Genomic DNA, 26,234 nt, shown 5'->3' with positions numbered 1-26,234 from the left:
CATTTATCAGGCAAATGCCCATCACTGAGTGGAATCCCTTTCTATTCACATAACTGCATTTGTGATGGAGCTTTGACAGCTACATGGGTGGTACAGTAACAGCTATTGCTCGATCCATCTACAATATCACGATGGACCGTGCCATGTATAGCCTGCCTATGTGATCAATAAAAACGCCACCTTGAATCCCATCATCATATTCATATGTTGTGTCTGTCCACTATGTTTATTACTTTGTTATTTCCCCCCCCCCAATCTATGTAAAGCGACCTTGGGTCTCTTGAAAGGCGCTATATAAAATGAAGCTATTATTATTATTGTTATTATTATTATTATTATCACGTCTGTGCGTGGAGCTCACAAAAAAAAAAAAAAAAATTCCTTTACTTTTAGTCTCAGTGAAGTTTCAACGGAGGTATCTATTCTAACCAACAAATTGAAGTAGAAAGCATTTCGTTGTGGCCAATCTTATTTGGAAACATGACACAAAATAATAGTATGCCGCTTTTTATTTGAAACAATATTTAATCGCGTTTGGAGGTGGGTGTTCTGCGTCTGCCCCCCCGTGCCAAACAAGCAGGCCAACATCTTGTTCGCACGTGAGTCCGTTATAATTACACTACTGTCGCTATTTTACAATGAACTATAATGAATTACGGGTCATATGTTGAACACGCCAGTGTTGGAAGTAATGCACGGAAGCTTATTTCCGCGTTGCAGACATGCAGGCTTCATATTCTACCACCGGGCGTCAGCTATGCATGCTCCGAGCTGTGCGTAGATATACGCACAAAGTCAAGCACAAGTTCAATTTGATAAGTCTAGGGCTGTCTTAAATACTTCGAAGCTTCGTTCGATGGCACAAGCTTCGAACATTAAAAAAAAACGAAGTTTAAATTTTTTTTTCCCGAAGCTTCAAATTAAAATCGAAGCTCGGCCCCGAAGCTTCGATTGCCAAAAAGAGCTTCGAAGGTCAGCCCTAGATAAGTCCCACACTTTGCTTAGAAATGATCGTACGCGACTTCCGGTATGAGAGCGGAAGGGTAGCACGCATGCGGTGAGGCTCCTGGTCAAAAGAGTGAAAAACGGAGAAATAAAGACCCGAAAAGTGACAAAGTGATTAAAAATGAAGATGCAAACGAGAAGGAAGGAGGAGAAAACATACTACATACTATAGTTCCTTTAAACGGAACCTGAGGAGAGGAGTAATCACGTTAATCAAAAACAGTCAAATTTGAATTGATCAAGGAAGTAAGAGACAAGGAGGGAAGGTTTGTTCTGGTGAAGGGAAAAATGGAGGGTCAAATGATTACGTTAGTGAATGTTTATGCACCCCCAGAGAGTGAGAGGGATTTATATGAGACCATTTTTGATATGATAGTGATGGAACTAGAAGGGATATTGATATGCGCGGGAGATTTTAATGTAGTACTGAATCACGACCTAGACACCACGAGTACTAGAAAAGGACGGGCACCAATCAGTAGATATATGAATATTCAGATGACGGAAATGGGAATTACAGATGTTTGGAGGGGGATGCACGCCATGGACAGGGAATACACACATTACTCACACCCGCACGTGACATATGCGAGAATAGACTACTTTTTGATGACGACGGGGGACAGTTACAGGGTACGGGAGAGCAGAATAGGAGTAGCGGACATATCGGATCACAGTGCCATATATCTGACAGTAGATCTAGAAGGGAGACGGAGGAACACGATCTGGAGACTAAATGTAGGAATATTAAATAACAAGGGGGTGGTGAGTCAGATCAAGGAGGAGATAGCCAGGTATAAGGAGGAAAATGACAACGGGGCGGTAGATCCGAACATTCTATGGGACACACTGAAGGTGGTGATAAGGGGGAAATTGATGGAGAAGACAGCAATGCTGAAGAAGGCCAGAACGGAGACATATCACAATCTGATAGGGAAGCTGAAGAAGCTAGAGGGGAGACACCAGATATCAAAAGAACAGGAAACGCTCGGAGAAATCAAAGAAGTAAAGGCCAGGATAAATAGGGAATTATTGACGGAAATAGAAAAGAAAGCGAGGTTCATGAAACAAAGGGGGACCAAAAGCGACCAGACTGTTGGCTAGGAGAATTGGGACGCAACAGAAGTTGAACACGATACACACGATAAGGGATACAAAGACTAATGAAATATTGAGAGACCCAGCTGAAATAGAGAGGACATTTAGAGAATACTATGAGAAACTATACACACAGCCAAAAGCAGCGGGAGAAGAGGAAATAGAAGCATATCTGGAGAAGCTAGAGTTGCCATCGATAGGGAAAGAACAGAATGAAGAATTAAATAAAATAATTACGGAACGAGAACTGGAAGAGGCAATTAGTAGAGCTAAAAACAACAAGTCTCCGGGGAGCGACGGATTCCCATCGGAATTCTACAAGACATTTAGAACGGAATTAGCACCCATGTTAGGGGCGGCGTTCAGACACACGATGGAAGAGGGAAAAATGCCCCCCTCGTGGAAGGAAGCCATAATCACCACAATACCGAAGGATAGGGAATTATGTAGTAGTTTCAGACCTGTGTCCATACTCAACGTGGATTACAAGATGTATACATCGATAATATCAAAGAGATTTGAGACGTTTATGCCAGACATTATAGATGAAGATCAAACTGGATTTATTAAAGGGAGACAGACACAGGACAACGTGAGAAAGACATTACACATAGTAGAGGAGATACAAAAACAAGGTGGTAGCGCGGTACTGATTAGCCTAGATGCAGAAAAAGCATTCGACAGTGTGAGCTGGACATTTTTATATAAAACATTGATGAGGTTCGGACTGAACGGGAGGGCGATGAAGATGATCAAGGTGCTATATCAAGAACCGACAGCGAGGGTTAAGGTGAATGGCAGCCTGACGGATAGAATCAGATCAGAGAGGGCTACCAGACAGGGATGTTGTCTTTCACCAACGCTCTTCGCCGTTTTCATAGAACCACTGGCACAACTGATCAGACAGACCGAGGACATTAAGGGAGTAAGGATAAAGGGAACGGAATATAAACTAGGCCTATTTGCGGACGACGTGATAGTATACATGAGGCAACCAGACAAGAGCTTCCCGGCACTGAAGGAATATGGCCACTACTCAGGATACAAACTAAACGTGACAAAGACACAGACCTTAGCATGGAACTATACCCCAACAACGGAAATTAGGGAACAGTACGGGATAAGATGGGACATGGACAAGATTAAATACTTAGGGGTGAACATCACGAGAGGGGTGGGGAAACTGTTTGAGGCGAACTATACACAGATAAATCAGAACATCAAGAGAGACTTAGAGAGATGGACAGTAATGCCCTTGGACTTCAATTCAAGAATAGAGGTTATTAAAATGAACATACTATCAAGGTTACTGTACCTATTCCAGTCACTACCGATACAAATACCACAGAATCAATTCAGGGAGTGGGACAGACTGATATCGAGGTTCATATGGGCGGGGAGAAGACCACGGGTCAGATATAAAACACTACAACTACCAAAGGAAGAGGGAGGGATGGCAGTACCCAGCCTACAAGATTATTACTATGCAGCACAACTGAGAGCAGTGACGTGCTGGTGTAACGACAGATATGAGGCAAGATGGAAAGACATTGAAAAAGAAGGGGAGGGATACAAGGTACAAGCTCTGGTGGGAGATAGGGAACTATTTAAAGAAAAAGAGGGACTATTAGATCCAATCACCAAATGCACCTTGACCATATGGAACAGTGTAGTAAAAACACACAAATTGGAGAAGCAGTCAGGGGTTCTGAGATGGGTAGCACATGACAAGAGATTCAAACCAGGGAGGTTAGACCATGGATTCAGAAGGTGGGAGAGGGGGGGGGGGGGGGGGGGCAACAGCGATATGCAAAATGATAGAGAAGGGGGAAATGCAGACACTACAAAAATTAAAGGAGAAATTTGGACTAGAAAACAGGGACCACTTCAGATATCTACAGGTTAGAGACTACTACAACAAAGAAATAAGGGGGGCCAAAGACGAAGAACAGAATGGAATAATAAAGATGATAGTATGGGCATACGAAGGGGGGCAAGGAAGAGTAATATCAGCAATATACCGGGCTATAATGAACAGCAAGGGACACACGACCGATTACATAAGGGAGAAATGGGAGAGAGAGCTAGAGATAGAAATAACAGGGTAGGAATGGGGGAACATATGCGAGGTGCAACATTCAACAACAGGATCGAGGATATGGAAAGAGTTTGGATGGAAAAACATAATCAGATTCTTTATAACCCCAGAGCTGAAGGGAAAATATGCACCAACACAAAGAGCATGCTGGAGGATGTGTGGGAAGGAGGGGGCAAATCACACGCACATATTCTGGGGATGTCAGAAGCTGAAGGGGTATTGGGAGGAGATAGGGGAGGCAATGATCAGAATATTAGGATACGGGTTACCACAAACAGGACTGGTGCTTTACTTAGGAGACCTGACACACGAGGGAATACAAGGGGGGGACAAATATTTAATAAAGATAATGTTGATAGCGGCCAGAAAAGCAATAACAAGACTGTGGTACAAAGAAGACCCACCGACAATAGCACAATGGGTAGGAATAGTGGAAGAGATACAGGATATGGAGAGGATAACACACATGCTGAGGTTACAGGAAGAGAAATTTGGAGAAAGATGGGGAAAGTGGGAGGATTACAAGGGGAACGAAAACGACATCACAGAGGAAGAACCAAATACACCACAAGAGGGCGAAGAGTAAAGGAGGAAAGAGGTTCAAAGAGGGTCTCTGAACCCATGTCACACACTTAATGTTTTCTAATTTTATTTTTGTTTAAGATATAACAATTGTTTTATGTTTTTTATTTGCTTAAGTCAGTATTTTTTTTTATTTTTAGTCTTTTGGGTATTAAATTTTTTCTTTATTATTTATGTCTGTTTAATAGTGTTGTTGAAGTTATTGTATATGTTGTGTTGTTTGTCTATAAATGTTTAATAAAAATGTAAGTTTAAAAAAAAGAAATGATCGTACGCAGGGGTTACGCACATATCTGTGCGTACGCAACGTTGATAAATGAGGGCCCTGGGGATAGAAGCTCCTTCTGAGTCTCTCTGTACTGGCCATGAGACTCCGGTAGCGCTTGCCTGACTGCAGCAGTGCAAAGAGGCAGTTGTTTGGGTGACTAGAGTCTTTGATTATTCTCTTAGCCTTGGCGCTGCAACGCCTGTTGTAAATGTCCCGGAGAGTGGGAAGCCCACCTCCAATTGTGCGTTCGGCTGATCGGGCCACTCTCTGTAGTCTGCTGCGGTCGTGTGCGGTGCTATTCCCAAACCAGGAGGCGATGTTACCAGTCAGGATGCTCTCTATTGTGCACAAGTAGACGTTTTTGAGTATCTTCTGACTCACTTCGAACTTCCTTAGGCGTCTAAGGAAGTAGAGGCGTTGCTGTGCTGTGCCGTCAATGTGTGTGGTCCATGTCAAGTCCTCTGATATCTAGACCGAGTTATCTCTAGATGATATACTACTGATAGACTGAGTGATCTCTAGATATACTGATGGACTGAGTGATCTCTAGATATACTGATGGACTGAGTGATCTCTAGATATACTGATGGACTGAGTGATCTCTAGATATGCTGATGATATGCTGATGATATACTGAGTGGTCTCTAGATATACTGATAGTGAGTGATCTCTAGATATGCTGATGATATGCTGATGATATACTGAGTGGTCTCTAGATATACTGATAGTGAGTGATCTCTAGATATACTGATCGACTGAGTGATCTCTAGATATACTGATAGACTGAGTTAGGGATGCCCCGATCGATCAGCCACCGATCGTTATCGGCCAATAATCAGTATAAATATGCGATCGGTGATCGGTGATAATGCTTTATTTTCGCAGATCGTCAAAACCGATCTCACTCGCTGCGGTGTCTGCTTCTCCCTCCAGCCCCTCCCGCACGCATGTAAACACGGGTCTAGTCTAGTGGGATGGGAGGACGGCGTCTCCCTGAGCTAACGTTAGCTGCTACCGTTACAAAATGACCCAGTCAACTATTCACTTTTAGTTTAATACATGATGAGGCATTATCTAACCGAACGGTATCTAGCCGGCCAGCTACCGATAGCTCCTGATATCAACAAATGCTCCAGCAATAGTCTAGTAGAGATGTGTATGATACTCTGTTAGCTCACGTTAGCGCAAGTTAGTTCACTGTTCAAAACGAAATGTCCCATTGAACTAAATAATTCACTGAGGCGCTGTATCAACGTTATATATCCGGCTAGCAGTAGCTGCAGATAGCTCCTGATATCAATGTCTTATAACACTGATTCGACGCGTATTCGAGCTGAGGGCTTGCTGAGCACAGTAACGTTATACCAATAGGGTCCAGCTGCAGCGCAGGAGAATCCTGGCCGTAGCTCGAGGCTACTCGAGTCATAGGTCCAGCTGCAGCTCCGGAGAATCCTGGCCGTAGCTGGAGGCTACTAGAGTACACACAGACAGTGGAGCTTGTTGCGTGGTGGCAATGTCTCGCAGATAATACAAGTACAAGTCTAATTATATAATATATATATTTTATAAAATAAAATAAAAAATTATATAACTTTTAATTTTTTTTTAATCAAAAATGATCGGTATCGGATCGGTATCGGCCGATATGGCTCACGACGATCGGTGATCGGTATCGGTGGCAAGAAACGTGATCGGGGCATCCCTAGACTGAGTGATCTCTAGAAACAGGGATAGACTGAGAGATCTCTAGATACAGGTAGGGTTGGGCACCGAAAACCGGTTCTATAATTTTTTATTTTTTTTTTATTACTTTGTTAATTAATACCCTAGTTACAGTACAGCAACCAAATTAAACTGTATCAAGTCAACTAAAATTTTCAAAAAAAGAATCTCCTGCTAAATAAGCTGTGGACCTGCACCTCAAAGAATCGGAATCGAGAATCGTTCAGAACAGGAATCGATATGGAGAATCGGAACCGGAATTGTTCAAATCCAAACGATGCCCAACCCTAGATACAGGGATATACTAAGTGATCAGATGATGATGTAGTTATATCCAGTGTTGGGACTAAACGAAGTAACTTTTTGCCGTAACTAGTACTCTAACGCATTACTTTTTAAATTCAGTAACGCTGTTACCGTTACTAAATGGTTTGTTAGTTCGTTACTGCGTTCTTTTTATGTAGATTCATAGCGAGCGTCCTCCTGACTCCTGTTTGATTTCGCCTGCGTTTGTTTTGTTAGTTAGAGAGCGTCTATAGTCTAGAGAGCGTCTATTACTTTCCGCAACCGCATTTCTGGCGGACGCTCTCTGATTGGCCACTGACTGACGTTCTCTGACCAGAAAGCGTCAGTCAGCGTCAGTCAGTGGCCATTGGCCAATCAGAGAGCGTCCGCCAGAAATGCGGCTACGGAAAGTAATAGACGCTCTCTAGAAATCAAAACAAACGCTATGAAGAATCTAGCCGCCGACACACAGCCGACACAGCAACTACTTGGAGAGATAATTAATATACAACATGGAAACGAGATAAAGAACATGTTTGAGGGGCTGCTGGAGTCAGCTGGACTAACGTTACATCTCGACCACCGCAGACTTTGGTGAGTGCAATGTGTTCACTGAAACTCAAGTTGATCAACGGATTTTGACTGTACAAATCTGCCAGGGAATCTCATAATACTAATCAAACAATATAAATATAGTCCTTTCATGCACAATTGATATCCTAACTATTCTAACGTTGCAATGCTTTGATTGATATCTTAAACAACGTTGCAAGATGGTTATAATGAAACGCTCCGGCGACATCAAGGCTGTTCCTTCAACCGGCGCATTTCTTATTATATCGGGACTCGGGACAACATTTGTTTGTGTCAGATTTGTGTTTGTATCTAGACCACATTGCTTAGCAGAGTTCAGTGATGTGAATGGAAACTGTCAAGTTGATCAACCGATTTTGAGTATCTGGGGCATGGGAGCAATTTTTTTTTTATAAATAACTAAATTGTTACTTTTCACAGTAACTCATTACTTTTGGGTGTAAGTAACTAGTAAAGTAACGAAGTTACTTTGAAATGAAGTTACTAGTAAAGTAACTGAGTTACTATTTTTCAGTAACTAGCACAACACTGGTTATATCCCATTCCTCCACATATCTTTGTCACAACTCTTCACCTGTTAAGCCCTATTTTTTGAAAATCCGCAAGTAAATGGAAGATTGCTCAACTTCTACAAGGTCCATTTGCATGTTCTTGGTATCTAGGTACATCTATGGATCTCATGGAATGTATTCCCAGTGTCAGAAATATTGTGTATGTTACTAGACTTGAGTAAATTGTGATGACACAAAGGAGAATATAAATTATGATTTTGCTTTGCATCTTTGACAGTGAATAACACCATGCTAAAAATGACCAGACATGAAAAACACCTTATTGAGATCATGTGTACAAAAATCTAAGCAAATGAATAAAGGGAAAATTATTAAACAGAAGGTTTTGTAGATACAGTACTGAATTTTGCCATCCGGACACATGCAATTTGAAATATTATTATAGAATATAGAATACCAGGCTTATAAATTACCTTATTATAGCCAATTTGCACATTTATATATATATACATATATTATCTTTTAAATGCCCGAGTTCAATTTGGATTTAGTATCACCAGGCGTGCACTGAAGAACCGTGAATGAAATCTACTGTTGTACAGTTCCATTCTTATAATGGATATGGCTCCGCCATTTTGAATCCGTTTGCAACGCGGATTGTTGCTAAATGTTCACAGAAGGTAAACACGCTAACTGCGCTCCAATCTATGCCAATAACGTTCAGTTTTGTGGTAGAGAATTCCGAGAAATAAAAAAAAAATCATACACGTCATTTGCTTGCAGGAAGCTAGAATCTGCTGGGTACTGTAGTTTTTCGAAATTTCAACGCTCATTGAGAGCTCTGGATGCCCTCTCCTAATATGACTACATTCGGCGACGTTTAGCTAATTCAAAATGGCGGATATTCGCTAAATTATTAAGACATTCCATAAACTAAAGTCTTACTAATAACACTTTAACCTATTGGTAAACAAACATATTGCTGAAAATATACACTATGACTGCTGTTGTGACAGGATTATGGTCTTTACTCTTAGATACATTTGGGGGGAAAAACGCTACTTAATGTCATACAGTCTGGAGAGATTGATTTATGACGTGATGTCATTTGCGATCCGCCGATGGACCGCTCGGGGCTAAAGAGGTTTTAACTAAGTTTGAACAATCCTTGCAAAAAATGGGTGCAAATATCAATATATTGATCAGAATCTCAAATATTGCGTCAATAAAGACACCAATCAATCAAAATATACTGCTCTCTCCTCTGTTAGCCTGAGTGACTATACTGTTCTCTCTCTGTTAGCCTGAGTGACTATACTGTTCTCTCTCTGTTAGCCTGAGTGACTATACTGTTCTCTCCTCTGTTAGCCTGAGTGACTATACTGTTCTCTCCTCTGTTAGCCTGAGTGACAATACTGTTCTCTCCTCTGTTAGCCTGAGTGACTATACTGTTCTCTCTCTGTTAGCCTGAGTGACTATACTGTTCTCTCTCTGTTAGCCTGAGTGACTATACTGCTCTCTCCTCTGTTAGCCTGAGTGACTATACTGCTCTCTCCTCTGTTAGCCTGAGTGACTATACTGCTCTCTCCTCTGTTAGCCTGAGTGACTATACTGCTCTCTCCTCTGTTAGCCTGAGTGACTATACTGCTCTCTCCTCTGTTAGCCTGAGTGACAATACTGTTCTCTCCTCTGTTAGCCTGAGTGACTATACTGCTCTCTCCTCTGTTAGCCTGAGTGACTATACTGTTCTCTCCTCTGTTAGCCTGAGTGACTATACTGCTCTCTCTCTGTTAGCCTGAGTGACTATACTGTTCTCTCTCTGTTAGCCTGAGTGACTATACTGTTATCTCCTCTGTTAGCCTGAGTGACTATACTGTTCTCTCCTCTGTTAGCCTGAGTGACTATACTGTTCTCTCCTCTGTTAGCCTGAGTGACTATACTGCTCTCTCCTCTGTTAGCCTGAGTGACTATACTGTTCTCTCCTCTGTTAGCCTGAGTGACTATACTGCTCTCTCCTCTGTTAGCCTGAGTGACTATACTGTTCTCTCTCTGTTAGCCTGAGTGACTATACTGCTCTCTCCTCTGTTAGCCTGAGTGACTATACTGCTCTCTCCTCTGTTAGCCTGAGTGACTATACTGCTCTCTCCTCTGTTAGCCTGAGTGACTATACTGTTCTCTCTCCTGTTAGCCTGAGTGACAATACTGCTCTCTCCTCTGTTAGCCTGAGTGACTATACTGCTCTCTCTCTGTTAGCCTGAGTGACTATACTGTTCTCTCCTCTGTTAGCCTGAGTGACTATACTGCTCTCTCCTCTGTTAGCCTGAGTGACTATACTGTTCTCTCTCCTGTTAGCCTGAGTGACTATACTGCTCTCTCCTCTGTTAGCCTGAGTGACTATACTGTTCTCTCTCTGTTAGCCTGAGTGACTATACTGTTCTCTCTCCTGTTAGCCTGAGTGACTATACTGCTCTCTCCTCTGTTAGCCTGAGTGACTATACTGTTCTCTCTCTGTTAGCCTGAGTGACTATACTGTTCTCTCCTCTGTTAGCCTGAGTGACTATACTGTTCTCTCTCTGTTAGCCTGAGTGACTATACTGTTCTCTCCTCTGTTAGCCTGAGTGACTATACTGTTCTCTCTCCTGTTAGCCTGAGTGACTATACTGCTCTCTCCTCTGTTAGCCTGAGTGACTATACTGTTCTCTCCTCTGTTAGCCTGAGTGACTATACTGTTCTCTCCTCTGTTAGCCTGAGTGACTATACTGTTCTCTCTCTGTTAGCCTGAGTGACTATACTGCTCTCTCCTGTTAGCCTGAGTGACTATACTGTTCTCTCTCTGTTAGCCTGAGTGACTATACTGTTCTCTCCTCTGTTAGCCTGAGTGACTATACTGCTCTCTCCTCTGTTAGCCTGAGTGACTATACTGTTCTCTTCTCTGTTAGCCTGAGTGACTATACTGTTCTCTCCTCTGTTAGCCTGGGTGACTATACTGTTCTCTCTCCTGTTAGCCTGAGTGACTATACTGCTCTCTCCTCTGTTAGCCTGAGTGACTATACTGTTCTCTCCTCTGTTAGCCTGAGTGACTATACTGTTCTCTCTCTGTTAGCCTGAGTGACTATACTGTTCTCTCTCTGTTAGCCTGAGTGACTATACTGCTCTCTCCTCTGTTAGCCTGAGTGACTATACTGTTCTCTCTCTGTTAGCCTGAGTGACTATACTGTTCTCTCCTCTGTTAGCCTGAGTGACTATACTGCTCTCTCCTCTGTTAGCCTGAGTGACTATACTGCTCTCTCCTCTGTTAGCCTGAGTGACTATACTGTTCTCTCCTCTGTTAGCCTGAGTGACTATACTGTTCTCTCCTCTGTTAGCCTGAGTGACTATACTGTTCTCTCTCCTGTTAGCCTGAGTGACTATACTGCTCTCTCCTCTGTTAGCCTGAGTGACTATACTGCTCTCTCCTCTGTTAGCCTGAGTGACTATACTGCTCTCTCTCTGTTAGCCTGAGTGACTATACTGTTCTCTCTCTGTTAGCCTGAGTGACTATACTGTTCTCTCTCTGTTAGCCTGAGTGACAATACTGTTCTCTCTCTGTTAGCCTGAGTGACTATACTGTTCTCTCTCCTCTGTTAGCCTGAGTGACTATACTGTTCTCTCTCTGTTAGCCTGAGTGACTATACTGTTCTCTCTCTGTTAGCCTGAGTGACTATACTGTTCTCTCCTCTGTTAGCCTGAGTGACTATACTGTTCTCTCTCTGTTAGCCTGAGTGACAATACTGTTCTCTCTCCTGTTAGCCTGAGTGACAATACTGCTCTCTCCTCTGTTAGCCTGAGTGACTATACTGCTCTCTCTCTGTTAGCCTGAGTGACTATACTGTTCTCTCCTCTGTTAGCCTGAGTGACTATACTGTTCTCTCTCTGTTAGCCTGAGTGACTATACTGTTCTCTCCTCTGTTAGCCTGAGTGACTATACTGTTCTCTCTCTGTTAGCCTGAGTGACTATACTGCTCTCTCCTCTGTTAGCCTGAGTGACTATACTGCTCTCTCCTCTGTTAGCCTGAGTGACTATACTGCTCTCTCCGCTGTTAGCCTGAGTGACTATACTGTTCTCTCCTCTGTTAGCCTGAGTGACTATACTGCTCTCTCCTCTGTTAGCCTGAGTGACTATACTGCTCTCTCCTCTGTTAGCCTGAGTGACTATACTGCTCTCTCCTCTGTTAGCCTGAGTGACTATACTGCTCTCTCCTCTGTTAGCCTGAGTGACTATACTGCTCTCTCCTCTGTTAGCCTGAGTGACTATACTGCTCTCTCCTCTGTTAGCCTGAGTGACTATACTGCTCTCTCCTCTGTTAGCCTGAGTGACTATACTGCTCTCTCCTCTGTTAGCCTGAGTGACTATACTGTTCTCTCCTCTGTTAGCCTGAGTGACTATACTGTTCTCTCCTCTGTTAGCCTGAGTGACTATACTGTTCTCTCTCTGTTAGCCTGAGTGACAATACTGTTCTCTCTCCTCTGTTAGCCTGAGTGACTATACTGCTCTCTCCTCTGTTAGCCTGAGTGACTATACTGTTCTCTCCTCTGTTAGCCTGAGTGACTATACTGTTCTCTCCTCTGTTAGCCTGAGTGACTATACTGTTCTCTCCTCTGTTAGCCTGAGTGACAATACTGCTCTCTCCTGTTAGCCTGAGTGACTATACTGTTCTCTCTCTGTTAGCTTGAGTGACTATACTGCTCTCTCCTCTGTTAGCCTGAGTGACTATACTGTTCTCTCCTCTGTTAGCCTGAGTGACTATACTGCTCTCTCCTCTGTTAGCCTGAGTGACTATACTGCTCTCTCCTCTGTTAGCCTGTAGTAAAGACAAGTATGGAACTCTTGATTAAATCATACTGTATGTATCTCTCCTACTCTGTATCTCCTCTCTCTCTCTCTCTCTCTCTCTCTCAGTAATGAGTCTGATGTGGTAGAGTCGCTCGATGCTGTTTACTCTACAGGAACATTTGTTCAAATACATGAGATGCAGGATCTGGGAGACAAACTGAGAATGATTGTCATGGGACACCGGCGGTAAGATTATACTACTACTATACTACTTATTATTACTACCAACACTACTACTACTATACTACTACAGGTAGGACTATTACTAATACTACTTATTATTACTACTACCAACACTACTATACTACTACAGGTAGGACTATATTACTACTATAATACTACTACTTATTATTACTACTGCCAACACTACTACTACTACTATACTACTACAGGTAGGATTATATTACTACTATAATACTACTTATTATTACTACTGCCAACACTACTACTACTATACTACTACAGGTAGGATTATATTACTACTATAATACTACTACTTATTATTACTACTGCCAACACTACTACTACTATACTACTACAGGTAGGACTATATTACTACTATAATACTACTACTTATTATTACTACTGCCAACACTACTACTACTATACTACTACAGGTAGGATTATATTACTACTATAATACTACTTATTATTATTACTACCAACACTACTACTATACTACTACAGGTAGGACTATATTACTACTATAATACTACTTATTATTACTACTACCAACACTACTACTATACTACAGGTAGGATTATATTACTACTATAATACGATTTATTATTACTACCAACACTACTACAGGTAGGATTATATTACATTACTACTATAATACTACTTATTATTACTACCAACACTACTACTATACTACTACAGGTAGGATTATAGTACTACTATAATACGATTTATTATTACTACCAACACTACTACTATACTACTACAGGTAGGATTATATTACTTACTACTATAATACTATTTATTATTACTACCAACACTACTACAGGTAGGACTATATTACTACTATAATACTACTACTTATTATTACTACTGCCAACACTACTACTATACTACTACAGGTAGGACTATATTACTACTATAATACTACTACTTATTATTACTACTACCAACACTACTACTATACTACTACAGGTAGGATTATATTACTACTATAATACTACTTATTATTACTACTACCAACACTACTACTATACTACTACAGGTAGGATTATATTACTACTATAATACGACTTATTATTACTACCAACACTACTACTATACTACAGGTAGGATTATATTGCTAGTATAATATGACTTATTATTACTACCAACACTACTAATTTACTACTACAGGTAGGATTATATTACTTACTACTATAATACTACTTATTATTACTACCAACACTACTATACTACTACAGGTAGGATTATATTACTTACTACTATAATACGACCTATTATTACTACTACTATATGTAGGATTATATTATTATTACTACTACTACTATAATACTACTTATTATTACTACCAACACACTACTATACTACTACAGGTAGGATTATTATTATTATTATTACCACTATCACTCACTACTACTGCAGGTAGGATTATATCATTACTACTACTACTACAAGTAGGATTATATTATTATTAGTAGTAGTAGTAGTACTATACTAGGTAGGATTATATTACTATTACTACTACTACTACTGGTAGGATTATATTACTACTACTACTGCAGGTAGGATTATATTATTACAACTACTACTACTACGGCAGGTAGTATTATATTATATTACTACTACTACAGAAGGTAGTATTATATTACTACTACTACAGCAGGTAGTATTATATTATATTACTACTACTACGGCAGGTAGTATTATATTACTACTACTACTGCAGGTAGGATTATATTATATTACTACTACTACTACAGCAGGTAGTATTATATTATATTACTACTACTACTACTACTACAGCAGGTAGTATTATATTATATTACTACTACTACTACAGCAGGTAGTATTATATTATATTACTACTACTACTACTACAGAAGGTAGTATTATATTATATTACTACTACTACTACAGCAGGTAGTATTATATTATATTACTACTACTACGGCAGGTAGTATTATATTACTACTACTACGGCAGGTAGTATTATATTATATTACTACTACTACTACGGCAGGTAGGATTATATTATTACAACTACTACTACGGCAGGTAGTATTATATTACTACTACTATGGCAGGTAGTATTATATTACTACTACTACGGCAGGTAGTATTATATTATTACAACTACTACTACGGCACGTAGTATTATATTATTATTTATACTACTACGGCAGGTAGTATTATATTATTATTTCTACTACTACTGCAGGTAGGATTATATTACTACTACTGCAGGTAGGATTATATTACTACTACTGCAGGTAGTATTATAAGATAAGACCACTACTACTACTACTGTTTTATTCTTGTCTGTATCACCATTCAGTTGGTTCATTCATGGTAATCGGTCTCCTTTATATTATGGTCTGTCAGGATCCGTATCACAAAGCAGCTGGAGGTGGAGCCTGAGGAGGAGATGACATCATCAGCTCCGGTGGAGGCGGAGGCAGAGGGCGGGTCACAATCCAAAGCCCCGCCCACCCGACGTAAACCCAAACGACAGCGCAAGGAGCCTGGAGGTGGAACGGAGATGGAGGAGAAGGTCTGTTTTATATATATATATATATATATATATATATATATATATATATATATATAGTTATTATTCTATAGATATTATTATATTATTCTGTAGATACATCTAGTTTATATATATATAGTTATTATTCTATAGATATTATTATATTATTCTGTAGATACATTTAGTTTATATATATAGTTATTATTCTATAGATATTATTATATTATTCTGTAGATACATCTAGTTTATATATATATAGTTATTATTCTATAGATATTATTATATTCTGTAGATACATTTAGTTTATATATAGTTGTTATTCTATAGATATTATTCTGTACATGCATCTAGTTTATATACATAGTTATTATTCATTATATTGTATTTTTACATGTTTTCTCTATGTGTGTGTGTGTATCTATATGTATTTCTACTAGTGCTGTCAGGCGATTAAAAAAATGCATCTAATTAATTACAGGATGTGTAATTAATTAATCGCATTAATCGCATTTTAATCGCATAACCATTTTATGCCTGATATTCTATAATCATATTTCAAATTGCATGTGTCTGGATGGCAGAATTCAGTACATTCATCTACAAAACCTTCTGTTTAATCATCTTCCCTTTATTAATTTGCTTAGATTTTTCAGGTCTGGTTAATTTTAGCATGGTGTTATTCACAGTCAAAGATAACAAATGTTTTATTGATATTCTCATTTGGTTCATTACAATTTACTCAAGTCTAGTAACAGACACAGTATTTCTGACACTGGGAATACATTCCCTGAGATCCATAGATGTCCCTAGAATCAGATACCAAGAACATGCAAATGGACCATATTAAAAAAAAAGTCTGTAAATGTGTATTCTACATGCTTATGGAATGAATGCGATTTAAAAAAAAATATATTATATATAAAAAAAAAATTATAATTTAGTTAATTTTCATAACGCGGTAATTTGCTGTGTAATTAATTAATCGAATTAACGCGATAAACTGACATCCCTAATTTCTACTTGTGTTTTCTATGTGTGTGTGTGTATCTATGTGTGTGTGTGTGTGTATGTGTATGTGTATGTGTGTGTGTGTATTTCTACATGTGTTTTGTTGCTGTAGATCTCAGCAGCTGATCTGGCTCCAGAGCTGAAGCCTCTTCCCTCTGATGACATCTTGATGGTGGAGGTCGAGAACGTGCTGCACGAGCAGTTCACTGTGACTGAGGAGGTCAAGGTACATAGACATACATACATGGATACACACACACATAGACATACATACATAGATACACACACACATAGATACATACATACATAGATACACACACACATAGACATACATACATGGATACACACACACACATAGACATACATACATAGATACACACACACATAGACATACATACATAGATACACACACACATAGACATACATACATGGATACACACACACATACATAGATACACACACACATAGACATACATACATGGATACACACACACATAGACATACATACATAGATACACACACACATAGACATACATAGATACACACACAGAGATACATACATAGATACACACACACATAGACATACATACATGGATACACACACATAGACATACATACATAGATACACACACACATAGACATACATACATAGATATACACACATAGAGATACATACATGGATACACACACATAGAGATACATACATAGATACACACACACATAGAGATACATACATAGATACACACATAGAGATACATACATGGATACACACACATAGAGATACATGCATAGATACACACACATAGACATACATACATATATACACACACATAGAGATACATACATAGATACACACACATAGAGATACATGCATAGATACACACACATAGAGATACATACATAGATACACACACATAGAGATGCATACATAGATACACACACATAGAGATACATACATGGATACACACACATAGACATACATACATACATAGATACACACACACATAGACATACATACATAGATACACACACATAGAGATGCATACATAGATACATACACATAGAGATACATACATAGATACACACACATAGAGATACATACATAGATACACACACATAGACATACATACATGGATACACACACATAGACATACATAGATACACACATAGAGATACATACATAGATACACACATATAGAGATACATACATAGATACACACACACATAGATACATACATACATAGATACACACACACATAGACATACATACATGGATACACACACACACATAGACATACATACATAGATACACACACACATAGACATACATACATAGATACACACACACATAGACATACATACATGGATACACACACACATACATAGATACACACACACATAGACATACATACATAGATACACACACATAGAGATGCATACATAGATACACACACATAGAGATACATACATGGATACACACACATAGACATACATACATACATAGATACACACACACATAGACATACATACATAGATACACACACATAGAGATGCATACATAGATACATACACATAGAGATACATACATAGATACACACACATAGAGATACATACATAGATACACACACATAGACATACATACATGGATACACACACATAGACATACATAGATACACACATAGAGATACATACATAGATACACACATATAGAGATACATACATAGATACACACACACATAGATACATACATACATAGATACACACACACATAGACATACATACATGGATACACACACACACATAGACATACATACATAGATACACACACACATAGACATACATACATAGATACACACACACATAGACATACATACATGGATACACACACACATACATAGATACACACACACATAGACATACATACATGGATACACACACACATAGACATACATACATAGATACACACACACATAGACATACATAGATACACACACAGAGATACATACATAGATACACACACACATAGACATACATACATGGATACACACACATAGACATACATACATAGATACACACACACATAGACATACATACATAGATATACACACATAGAGATACATACATGGATACACACACATAGAGATACATACATAGATACACACACACATAGAGATACATACATAGATACACACATAGAGATACATACATGGATACACACACATAGAGATACATGCATAGATACACACACATAGACATACATACATATATACACACACATAGAGATACATACATAGATACACACACATAGAGATACATGCATAGATACACACACATAGAGATACATACATAGATACACACACATAGAGATGCATACATAGATACACACACATAGAGATACATACATGGATACACACACATAGACATACATACATACATAGATACACACACACATAGACATACATACATAGATACACACACATAGAGATGCATACATAGATACATACACATAGAGATACATACATAGATACACACACATAGAGATACATACATAGATACACACACATAGACATACATACATGGATACACACACATAGACATACATAGATACACACATAGAGATACATACATAGATACACACATATAGAGATACATACATAGATACACACACATAGAGATACATACATGGATACACACACACATAGGTACATACATAGATACATACATAGATACACACACTATTACGTTATCATTGACAATTAGCAGGCTCGATGTCGGGTCAATGTAACATAATAAGGAGACGGTAGCCAAAGTAATCAACAAAGAATATTTAATGAATAATTACCATGGTTTTGGAATAAAGGAACAACTAAAATAACAACAGACAAGAACACATACTGCACAAACAGGATCAGCATCAGACAACGGGAAAAGATAGAATACTTATACATGAGGAAATGACGAGACAAGACACACCTGGCTTAATTACAAATGGGTACAGCTGTAGGGGAAAACGATAAGGACTACAAAACCACGACAGGGAACTACAGCTAGACATGACGCATCACACTAGGAGCACCTGATCAGGGCGCATAACACACACACACTTAGTGTAACTGAGGGGTACAATTCCCTGACTGTATTGAGAGTATGGTATCATTAAACCACTACTTAGTTATGTACTTTAATTACTGGCCATACAGTACACGGTATATATGGTGAACACCCACACAATAATACGGCTTAACAAAGAAAGTCATATTTAGAAGTATTTATTAGCAGAGCAGCAATAGTGGGTTACAATATTGAGAATTATGAATTGCGCTTATATGGCGAAGAACACTTAAGTAGGTCAAGAGCGTAAGTCCATGAGCATATTAAGATGGGTATAATTAATACCACCTGTAGCATAAGAATTATATAAGGCACACTCGTAGTCAGCTGGAGATACTAAGGGGGGTTCCCTCCGGTTGTAAGCCAGCAGGGGAGAGGAATTGTCGGGAGCAAAAGTCTGGATCAACGAGGAATAAAGAGACTCCAGATACAGGAGACGGTGCAATAATCCTTTGGTCCGTAGACAAAGCAACAGCTATACTCCGGTATGCATGGCAGCATGGATCAGGGGTTCCCAAACTTTTCAGGCCGGGGCCCAGAAAATAAGGCGTCAGAGAGCCGCGGCCCAATGGACATCGTCAGATTTTTTTTTTTTTTTTTTTTTTTTTCTTTTTTTTTTTTTTCATGTGACCGATTTTTTAAGCCAAATATCACTTCAATCCTTTTAAGTTAGTTCAAGTTAGTTATTCATTTATATCTGTTATTTAGTTTGAAATGTTCGTTGAAATAAGTAGATTTTTCATTTTTGTTTATTTATTAAGTTAATATAAAACCATATAGTCACATTTTAGAATACAATAGAATAGAATTTTAGAATACAACTAGAAACACTGTCCTGGCCTGCTTCTAAGTTCAGTGGCCTGACAAAAAAAAAATTAAAAACAAAAAATTAAAAAAAAAAAAAAATTATTTTTTTTTTATTTTTTTAAATCATCTCGCGGCCCACCCGTGGCTGCTCGCGGCCCACCTTTGGATCACGACCCCGACTTTGGGAACCACTGGCATGGATGAAAGCTAGCCAGCCTCTGTGGGTCCTAGAGGCGGGCTCGACGGTGCTCCTCACAGGGTAGATCCCACACAGCAGTGGGGTAGACGGTTCTCTGCTCCAGCAGCCACAGTACCAAAGCAATATAATCCAGCCGGAAAAGGCTCTGCATTCGTCTGTGTAGGTTCTCCGGTGTACATATCCACACGGTTCTCGTCTAGGACTCCTCGGATGGCGGCACGAGGTTAGGCCGCCCAGCCTGGATAAGTGCACTAGCTCGGTACGACGAACCGGTGGTAATGCTGGTCACTGTAGAACGGTAGCCGCACGATACACTATACATAATAGACTATTACTTTACAATAGAATAAGTCGAACTCGACGATACAGCGTTAAACTCTGACACTTTAGCTATCAATTTGCACGCGGTTCTCAAGGCTCTATTTAGGGGCAAAGGGGGCCCACTTCACGGCACGTTGTATCGTGGTGAAGGCTTCAACGTTTTGGTCTAAGTCACTTTTAGGCTAAGTGCTTCTGTATCCACCTGCGACGTATTTATACGTAGGGTGAATAATCTAGTGCCAACCTCAGTTCTGTCTCGTATTACTGCGCAAACCTGGGCATGTTGAGACATGTCTTAGCGGTAGCTTTGAACTCGACATTGGGGGTATGGTCGTTGGCGCCTAGGGGTCGCTGTCCAATAGGAGAACGAATATTATGGTCTGGCCTGTACCTAGGTAAAGGGATATTCCGTGTATATGTACAAGGAATATACAAGGGATATCAGACGATATACAAATATTATACAATATATCTCGAGTAATAAATATATATATTCGGTTTAATCTGACCCTTTGTAACAGCCGCCTCCTAATTAGTCTGCACCTAATTAGATAAGCAGAGACAGATTAACCGTCTTGTCCACTACTCAATGTCCGTTGTGAGGAGTAGGGCAATTCACAAAGTCAGTGGGTCATGGTCGTCATCAAGGGAATCAGGTAGCCTTGGCAACTCTATCAGCCTCGCCACGGGTCGGGTGTATGTCCGTCCCTGGACGAGCACTTCTGCCGCTCTGACCTTTCCGTCGGCACCAGTGATCACTTTGCTTACGCGGCCGGCCGGCCACATAGCTCGGGGTAGTGACTGGTCTATAATCATGACGACTGTGCCCTCCGTCAAATTGTCTCTTTCTTTGACCCATTTCTGGCGGGTCTGTAGAGACGGTAGATAGTGGAGGAGGAAACTGTTCCAAAACTTGTCAGCCAATACTTTACTGTACCTCCACATTCTTCGGCCGTTCGCTTCCTCAGGTCTGTACACTGTCTGTGGGAGCGCGGGGTCCAGCCGCCCCATCAAGAGAGTGTTGGGGGTGGGCGGTTAGGTGGTCGAGCGGAGATTGCGTTCGTCACCAGCCCCGGAGCTGTGAGCTTGGTTCGCCTGTTCGAATCCAGCTCACAGCTCCGGGGTTGTCACCAGCTTGGCTGGCCGTCTGCACTGATACAATTGGCTGTATCAGAGGGTGGGAGAAGCTGGCGGGGTGGGTCCGGGTCGTTGTAAACAGCGACTCCTACAGTTCGGTCGGGGCGCCTGCTAAGCGCGGATTGGACGTGAGGGGGATAGTGTGGTCCTCCCACACGCTACGCCCTCTCAATGAGAATCCACGCTGCCAGGTGAAAAGAAGCGGTGATTGGCTGGACGTGTGTCGGAGGAAGCACGTGGTAGCCTCCACTCTCCCAAATGATCTGACTGTGGGGGGTAAAGCGCAGCGACCAGGAAGGGACTGGGAATTGGCATACGACTAACATTGGGATGGGAGAAAATCGGAGGAAAATGGAGGGGGAAAAAAGACCAATAAAAAAAAAAGAGAGTGTTGGGGGTGACTGGGTCGACATCTGCTACATCACTTGAGACGTAACCGAGGGGCTTTGAGTTCAATACTCCCTCGATCTCCGTGAGGACTGTCGTGAGGACTTCTTCCGCCACGGTCTGGGCCCCAAGCACGGCGTACAGGGCTGTCTTTATTGAACGTACTTCTCGTTCCCAAGTTCCCCCGAAGTGAGGGGCGTTCGGGGGGTTAAACTGGAAATCAATCTGAGAGGGAGCGAGGTGGGTCTTAAGTTCTGGGCCCATAGCTTGGAAGCTCTCTCTCAGCTCTCTTTCTCCGCCTTTGAAGTTTGTCCCGTGATCAGACAATAATATAGACGGTTTTCCTTTCCGCGCTGTGAATCTCCGGAAGGCCATAAGGAATGAGTCCGTACTCATGGTTGGAAGGAGTTCTATGTGTATCGCTCGGGTGGTCATGCATTTGAATACAATACCCCACCTCTTCTCCGTCCCTCTTCCTTTCTTCACATACAGCGGGCCGAAGCAGTCCATACCGGTGGAGTGAAAGGGCTTGTCGCCGAGTCGGAGGCGACAGGGGGGTAGGTCAGCCATCCTGGGTATACTGGGCTGTGCTCGCCACTTGCGACAGTCTAGACATGTCCGCTGGAAGCGTCATACTGCTTCTCTTCCTTGCAGTATCCAATAGCGACGTCTGATCTCAGCAAAGACTCTCTCTGCCCCAGCGTGGTGCACGTCCTCGTCGTATTTCTTTATGATGAGCTCTGTGACCTTGTGTCGGCTGTTGAGAACTATCGGGAACTTGACGTCATCCGTTAAGTCCGGGGCCCTTCTCAGACGACCACCCACTCTGATGAGATCATGGGCGTTGCGCTCAGGGGCCAAGTGGAGCAGTCTGCTGTCTGACGGGACTGGCTTTGATCCCTGCAGACAGTCTAGCTCGTCGGGGAACGAGTCTCTTTGGGCTCGCTGTAGTAGAAGGAGTTCTGCTTCTTCGTAATTAGCTGCATTAATGTCAGTGGTGGAGGGAACCTCAGGGTGGTGCCACAGGAATGTCTTTAACTGCGCACTCTCAAGGGTAGGGCAGTCGTCTATGTTGGGATCTGTGGGGACTGGTGTGTGCGTCAACCCACAGAACATAGATTTCTTCATCTCTGCCTCCTCTTGACTAGCCTCCCGTGGGGTGGGGTTAGGCCACTCTTCTTCCGGGAGCTTGAGGAACTCGGGACCGTCACTATAGAGATTGTGACGTGTGAGGTCATCCAGGGACATTCCCCGTGTGATGACGTCTGCTGGGTTCTGTTTTGTGTCCACGTACCTCCAGCATGCTGATTCTGTTAAATCTTGGATCTCTGTGATTCTGACTCCCACGAAGACCTTGTATCTACACGAATCGGACTGGATCCATGTGAGTACGGTCATGGAGTCTGACCACAGGATTGTTCTTTGCACCGGAATGGTGAGTTCACGTTGGATTAACGTGGCGAGTTGCGCTCCTACTAGGGCTGCGCAGAGCTCTAGACGCGGGATCGATTGTTGCTTGCTATTCTTGAACGAGCCAGGATGAAGGCGGTATGTATTTCTCCTCCCTCCTCTCGGGCCCGCAAGTAGGCCACCGAACCGTAGGCTACTTCGGAGGCGTCGCTGAAGACGTGCAGGTCCATCTGGCACGTCTCCAGCCGCACTGTGGGTGGGAAGTAGCTGCGGCGTATGTTGACACCTGGGAGCGAGTTGAGTTCTGTTTCCCACTCTCTCCATGTGGAAGCAAGGTGGTCGGGTATGGGGTCGTCCCAGCCCTGGTCCTTGTCCCACAGCTCTCGTACAATCATCTTTGCCCTGGTGGTGTAAGGTAGAATACATCCCAACGGGTCATATTGTCTGGCGAGTGTTCTGTATACACTCCGTCTGGTGGTCGGTAGTGAAATCGACCTTCCCTGCTCCTTGGTCAGGGGTGTGTGTCTATAATGGAGCGAGTCTGTTTTGAAGCGCCAGACTAGTCCTAATGTCATTTCTTGGGCTTCACCTGGGATGGTCGCCATCCAGGTCTCGCTGCTTGCTGCCTTGTCCTCTGGGGAGAGGCTGCGTAGTACTTGAGGGTCGCTGCTGGCCCACTGCTGGAGATCAAAGCCGCCTTTGATCAGGGAGGCGCGGAGCTTGAGTAGGAGGGCCTCGGCCTCTTCTGGCGTCGAGACGCTTTGCAGACAGTTGTCCACGTAGAAACTCTTCTCTACACTTTGTCGGACCTCCTCGTCAGCTGCTGGGTCCTCTGCGACATGTTTTTGCAGTGCGAACGTAGCACAGCATGGGCTGCATGTGGTTCCGAAAGGGAGGACTTCCCATTGATAGATGGATGGTTGCTCATCCCCGATCCTCTCTCTCCATAAGAACCGCAGCAGGGGCTTGTCCTCTTCCACTAGTCGCACCTGCAGGAACATCCCTTTGATGTCGCCGCTGATGGCCACCTTGTTCTGGCGGAAACGTAGCAACACGCCTAGTAGAGAGGGGCCGAGTGTTGGGCCGGGCAAGAGCTCTTTATTCAGATTTTGTAATCCGATCTGGTAGCTGCAGTTAAACACAATACGATCCTTGCCGTTGTGGTGGACCTTGTGGTGGGGCACGTACCATGATTCGGTCGTCTGATCGGCCTCTTGAATGTCAATTCTCTTTATGTGTCCCGCTGTGATTAGCTTGTCAATCTCAGCGCGGTACACAGTGGCTTGAGCGGGGTCTCTGGCTAGGCGCCGCTCGGTGTTCAGTAGATATCGCTCCGTCGCTTCTTTTGAGGCGTGGAAGGTGGGCATACCCTCTCGCCTCAAGAGTGGAGTTGCGTATCTCATCACTCCATTGACTTTGACTCTCTTTGTCCCCTGCTCGAGGAGGGCTATGGCATAAATGTCTTCCTTGGAACGAATGTGTTTCTTTTCGTTCTTAAAGGGCATTGTCTCTAGTGTCCATAGCCTCTCGACGTGCTGTAAGATGGTGGTGTCTTCTTCTGTCACTCTGGAGTGGAGGCAGCGAGTGGCTGCTGGTCGGTTGGGAGACCTGGTGAGGGGGCCTTGTAGTGTCCATCCTAGGCGGGTCTCGACTGCTGCTGGACAGCCTCTGGGCCCAATGTGGACCCGGTCCGTTGGGACGATGAGGTGTGCGTGGTCGGATCCTATGAGCAGGGTCGGGGTGGCGCCGTCTATGAGCGGTATAGGTAGTTGACGCAGGTGCACGTATTTTTCCATCAGCTTGGAGATGGGGTAGGTGTACCGCGACAGGCCTATGTCTTGGCTGGTGAAAGCGTTAGTGATCCTATACCGCCTCTCTGGCTGCCCGCTTGCTGCGATAGTGAAGGAGACGTTCTCACCCTTTATTGTCTTCAGGTCTCTTCTTATAGTACGAATCGTCATCGTTTCTTCGCTCCCCCACAGACCCAGCTGGGCTGCAGCGGATTCGAGGAGGAGAGTCTTTTCTGACCCGTCGTCAAGGACGGCGTAAGTGTCCATGACCTTGTCCTCGTAGCTTAATGTCACTCGGACCACCTTCAAGAGCA

The 26,234-nt window shown here is 42.0% G+C and overlaps 1 protein-coding gene across 1 annotated transcript in view; it reads left to right on the top strand.

Annotated features, from left to right (window-relative positions):
• lonp1 (lon peptidase 1, mitochondrial) overlaps nucleotides 1-26,234 on the top strand; it is an 80,133-nt gene that overhangs the window by 15,048 nt on the left and 38,851 nt on the right. Inside the window, exons 3-5 of the mRNA XM_084310256.1 lie at nucleotides 13,104-13,223; nucleotides 15,603-15,771; nucleotides 16,871-16,984. Of these exons, the coding sequence (XP_084166382.1) occupies nucleotides 13,104-13,223; nucleotides 15,603-15,771; nucleotides 16,871-16,984 (403 nt within the window). The remainder of the gene's footprint in view (nucleotides 1-13,103; nucleotides 13,224-15,602; nucleotides 15,772-16,870; nucleotides 16,985-26,234) is intronic.

Source organism: Notolepis coatsorum (genome assembly GCF_963971535.1).
Source record: "Notolepis coatsorum genome assembly, chromosome: 3".
Taxonomy (NCBI): domain Eukaryota; kingdom Metazoa; phylum Chordata; class Actinopteri; order Aulopiformes; family Paralepididae; genus Notolepis; species Notolepis coatsorum.
This window is presented reverse-complemented; position numbering and strand designations above follow the sequence as displayed.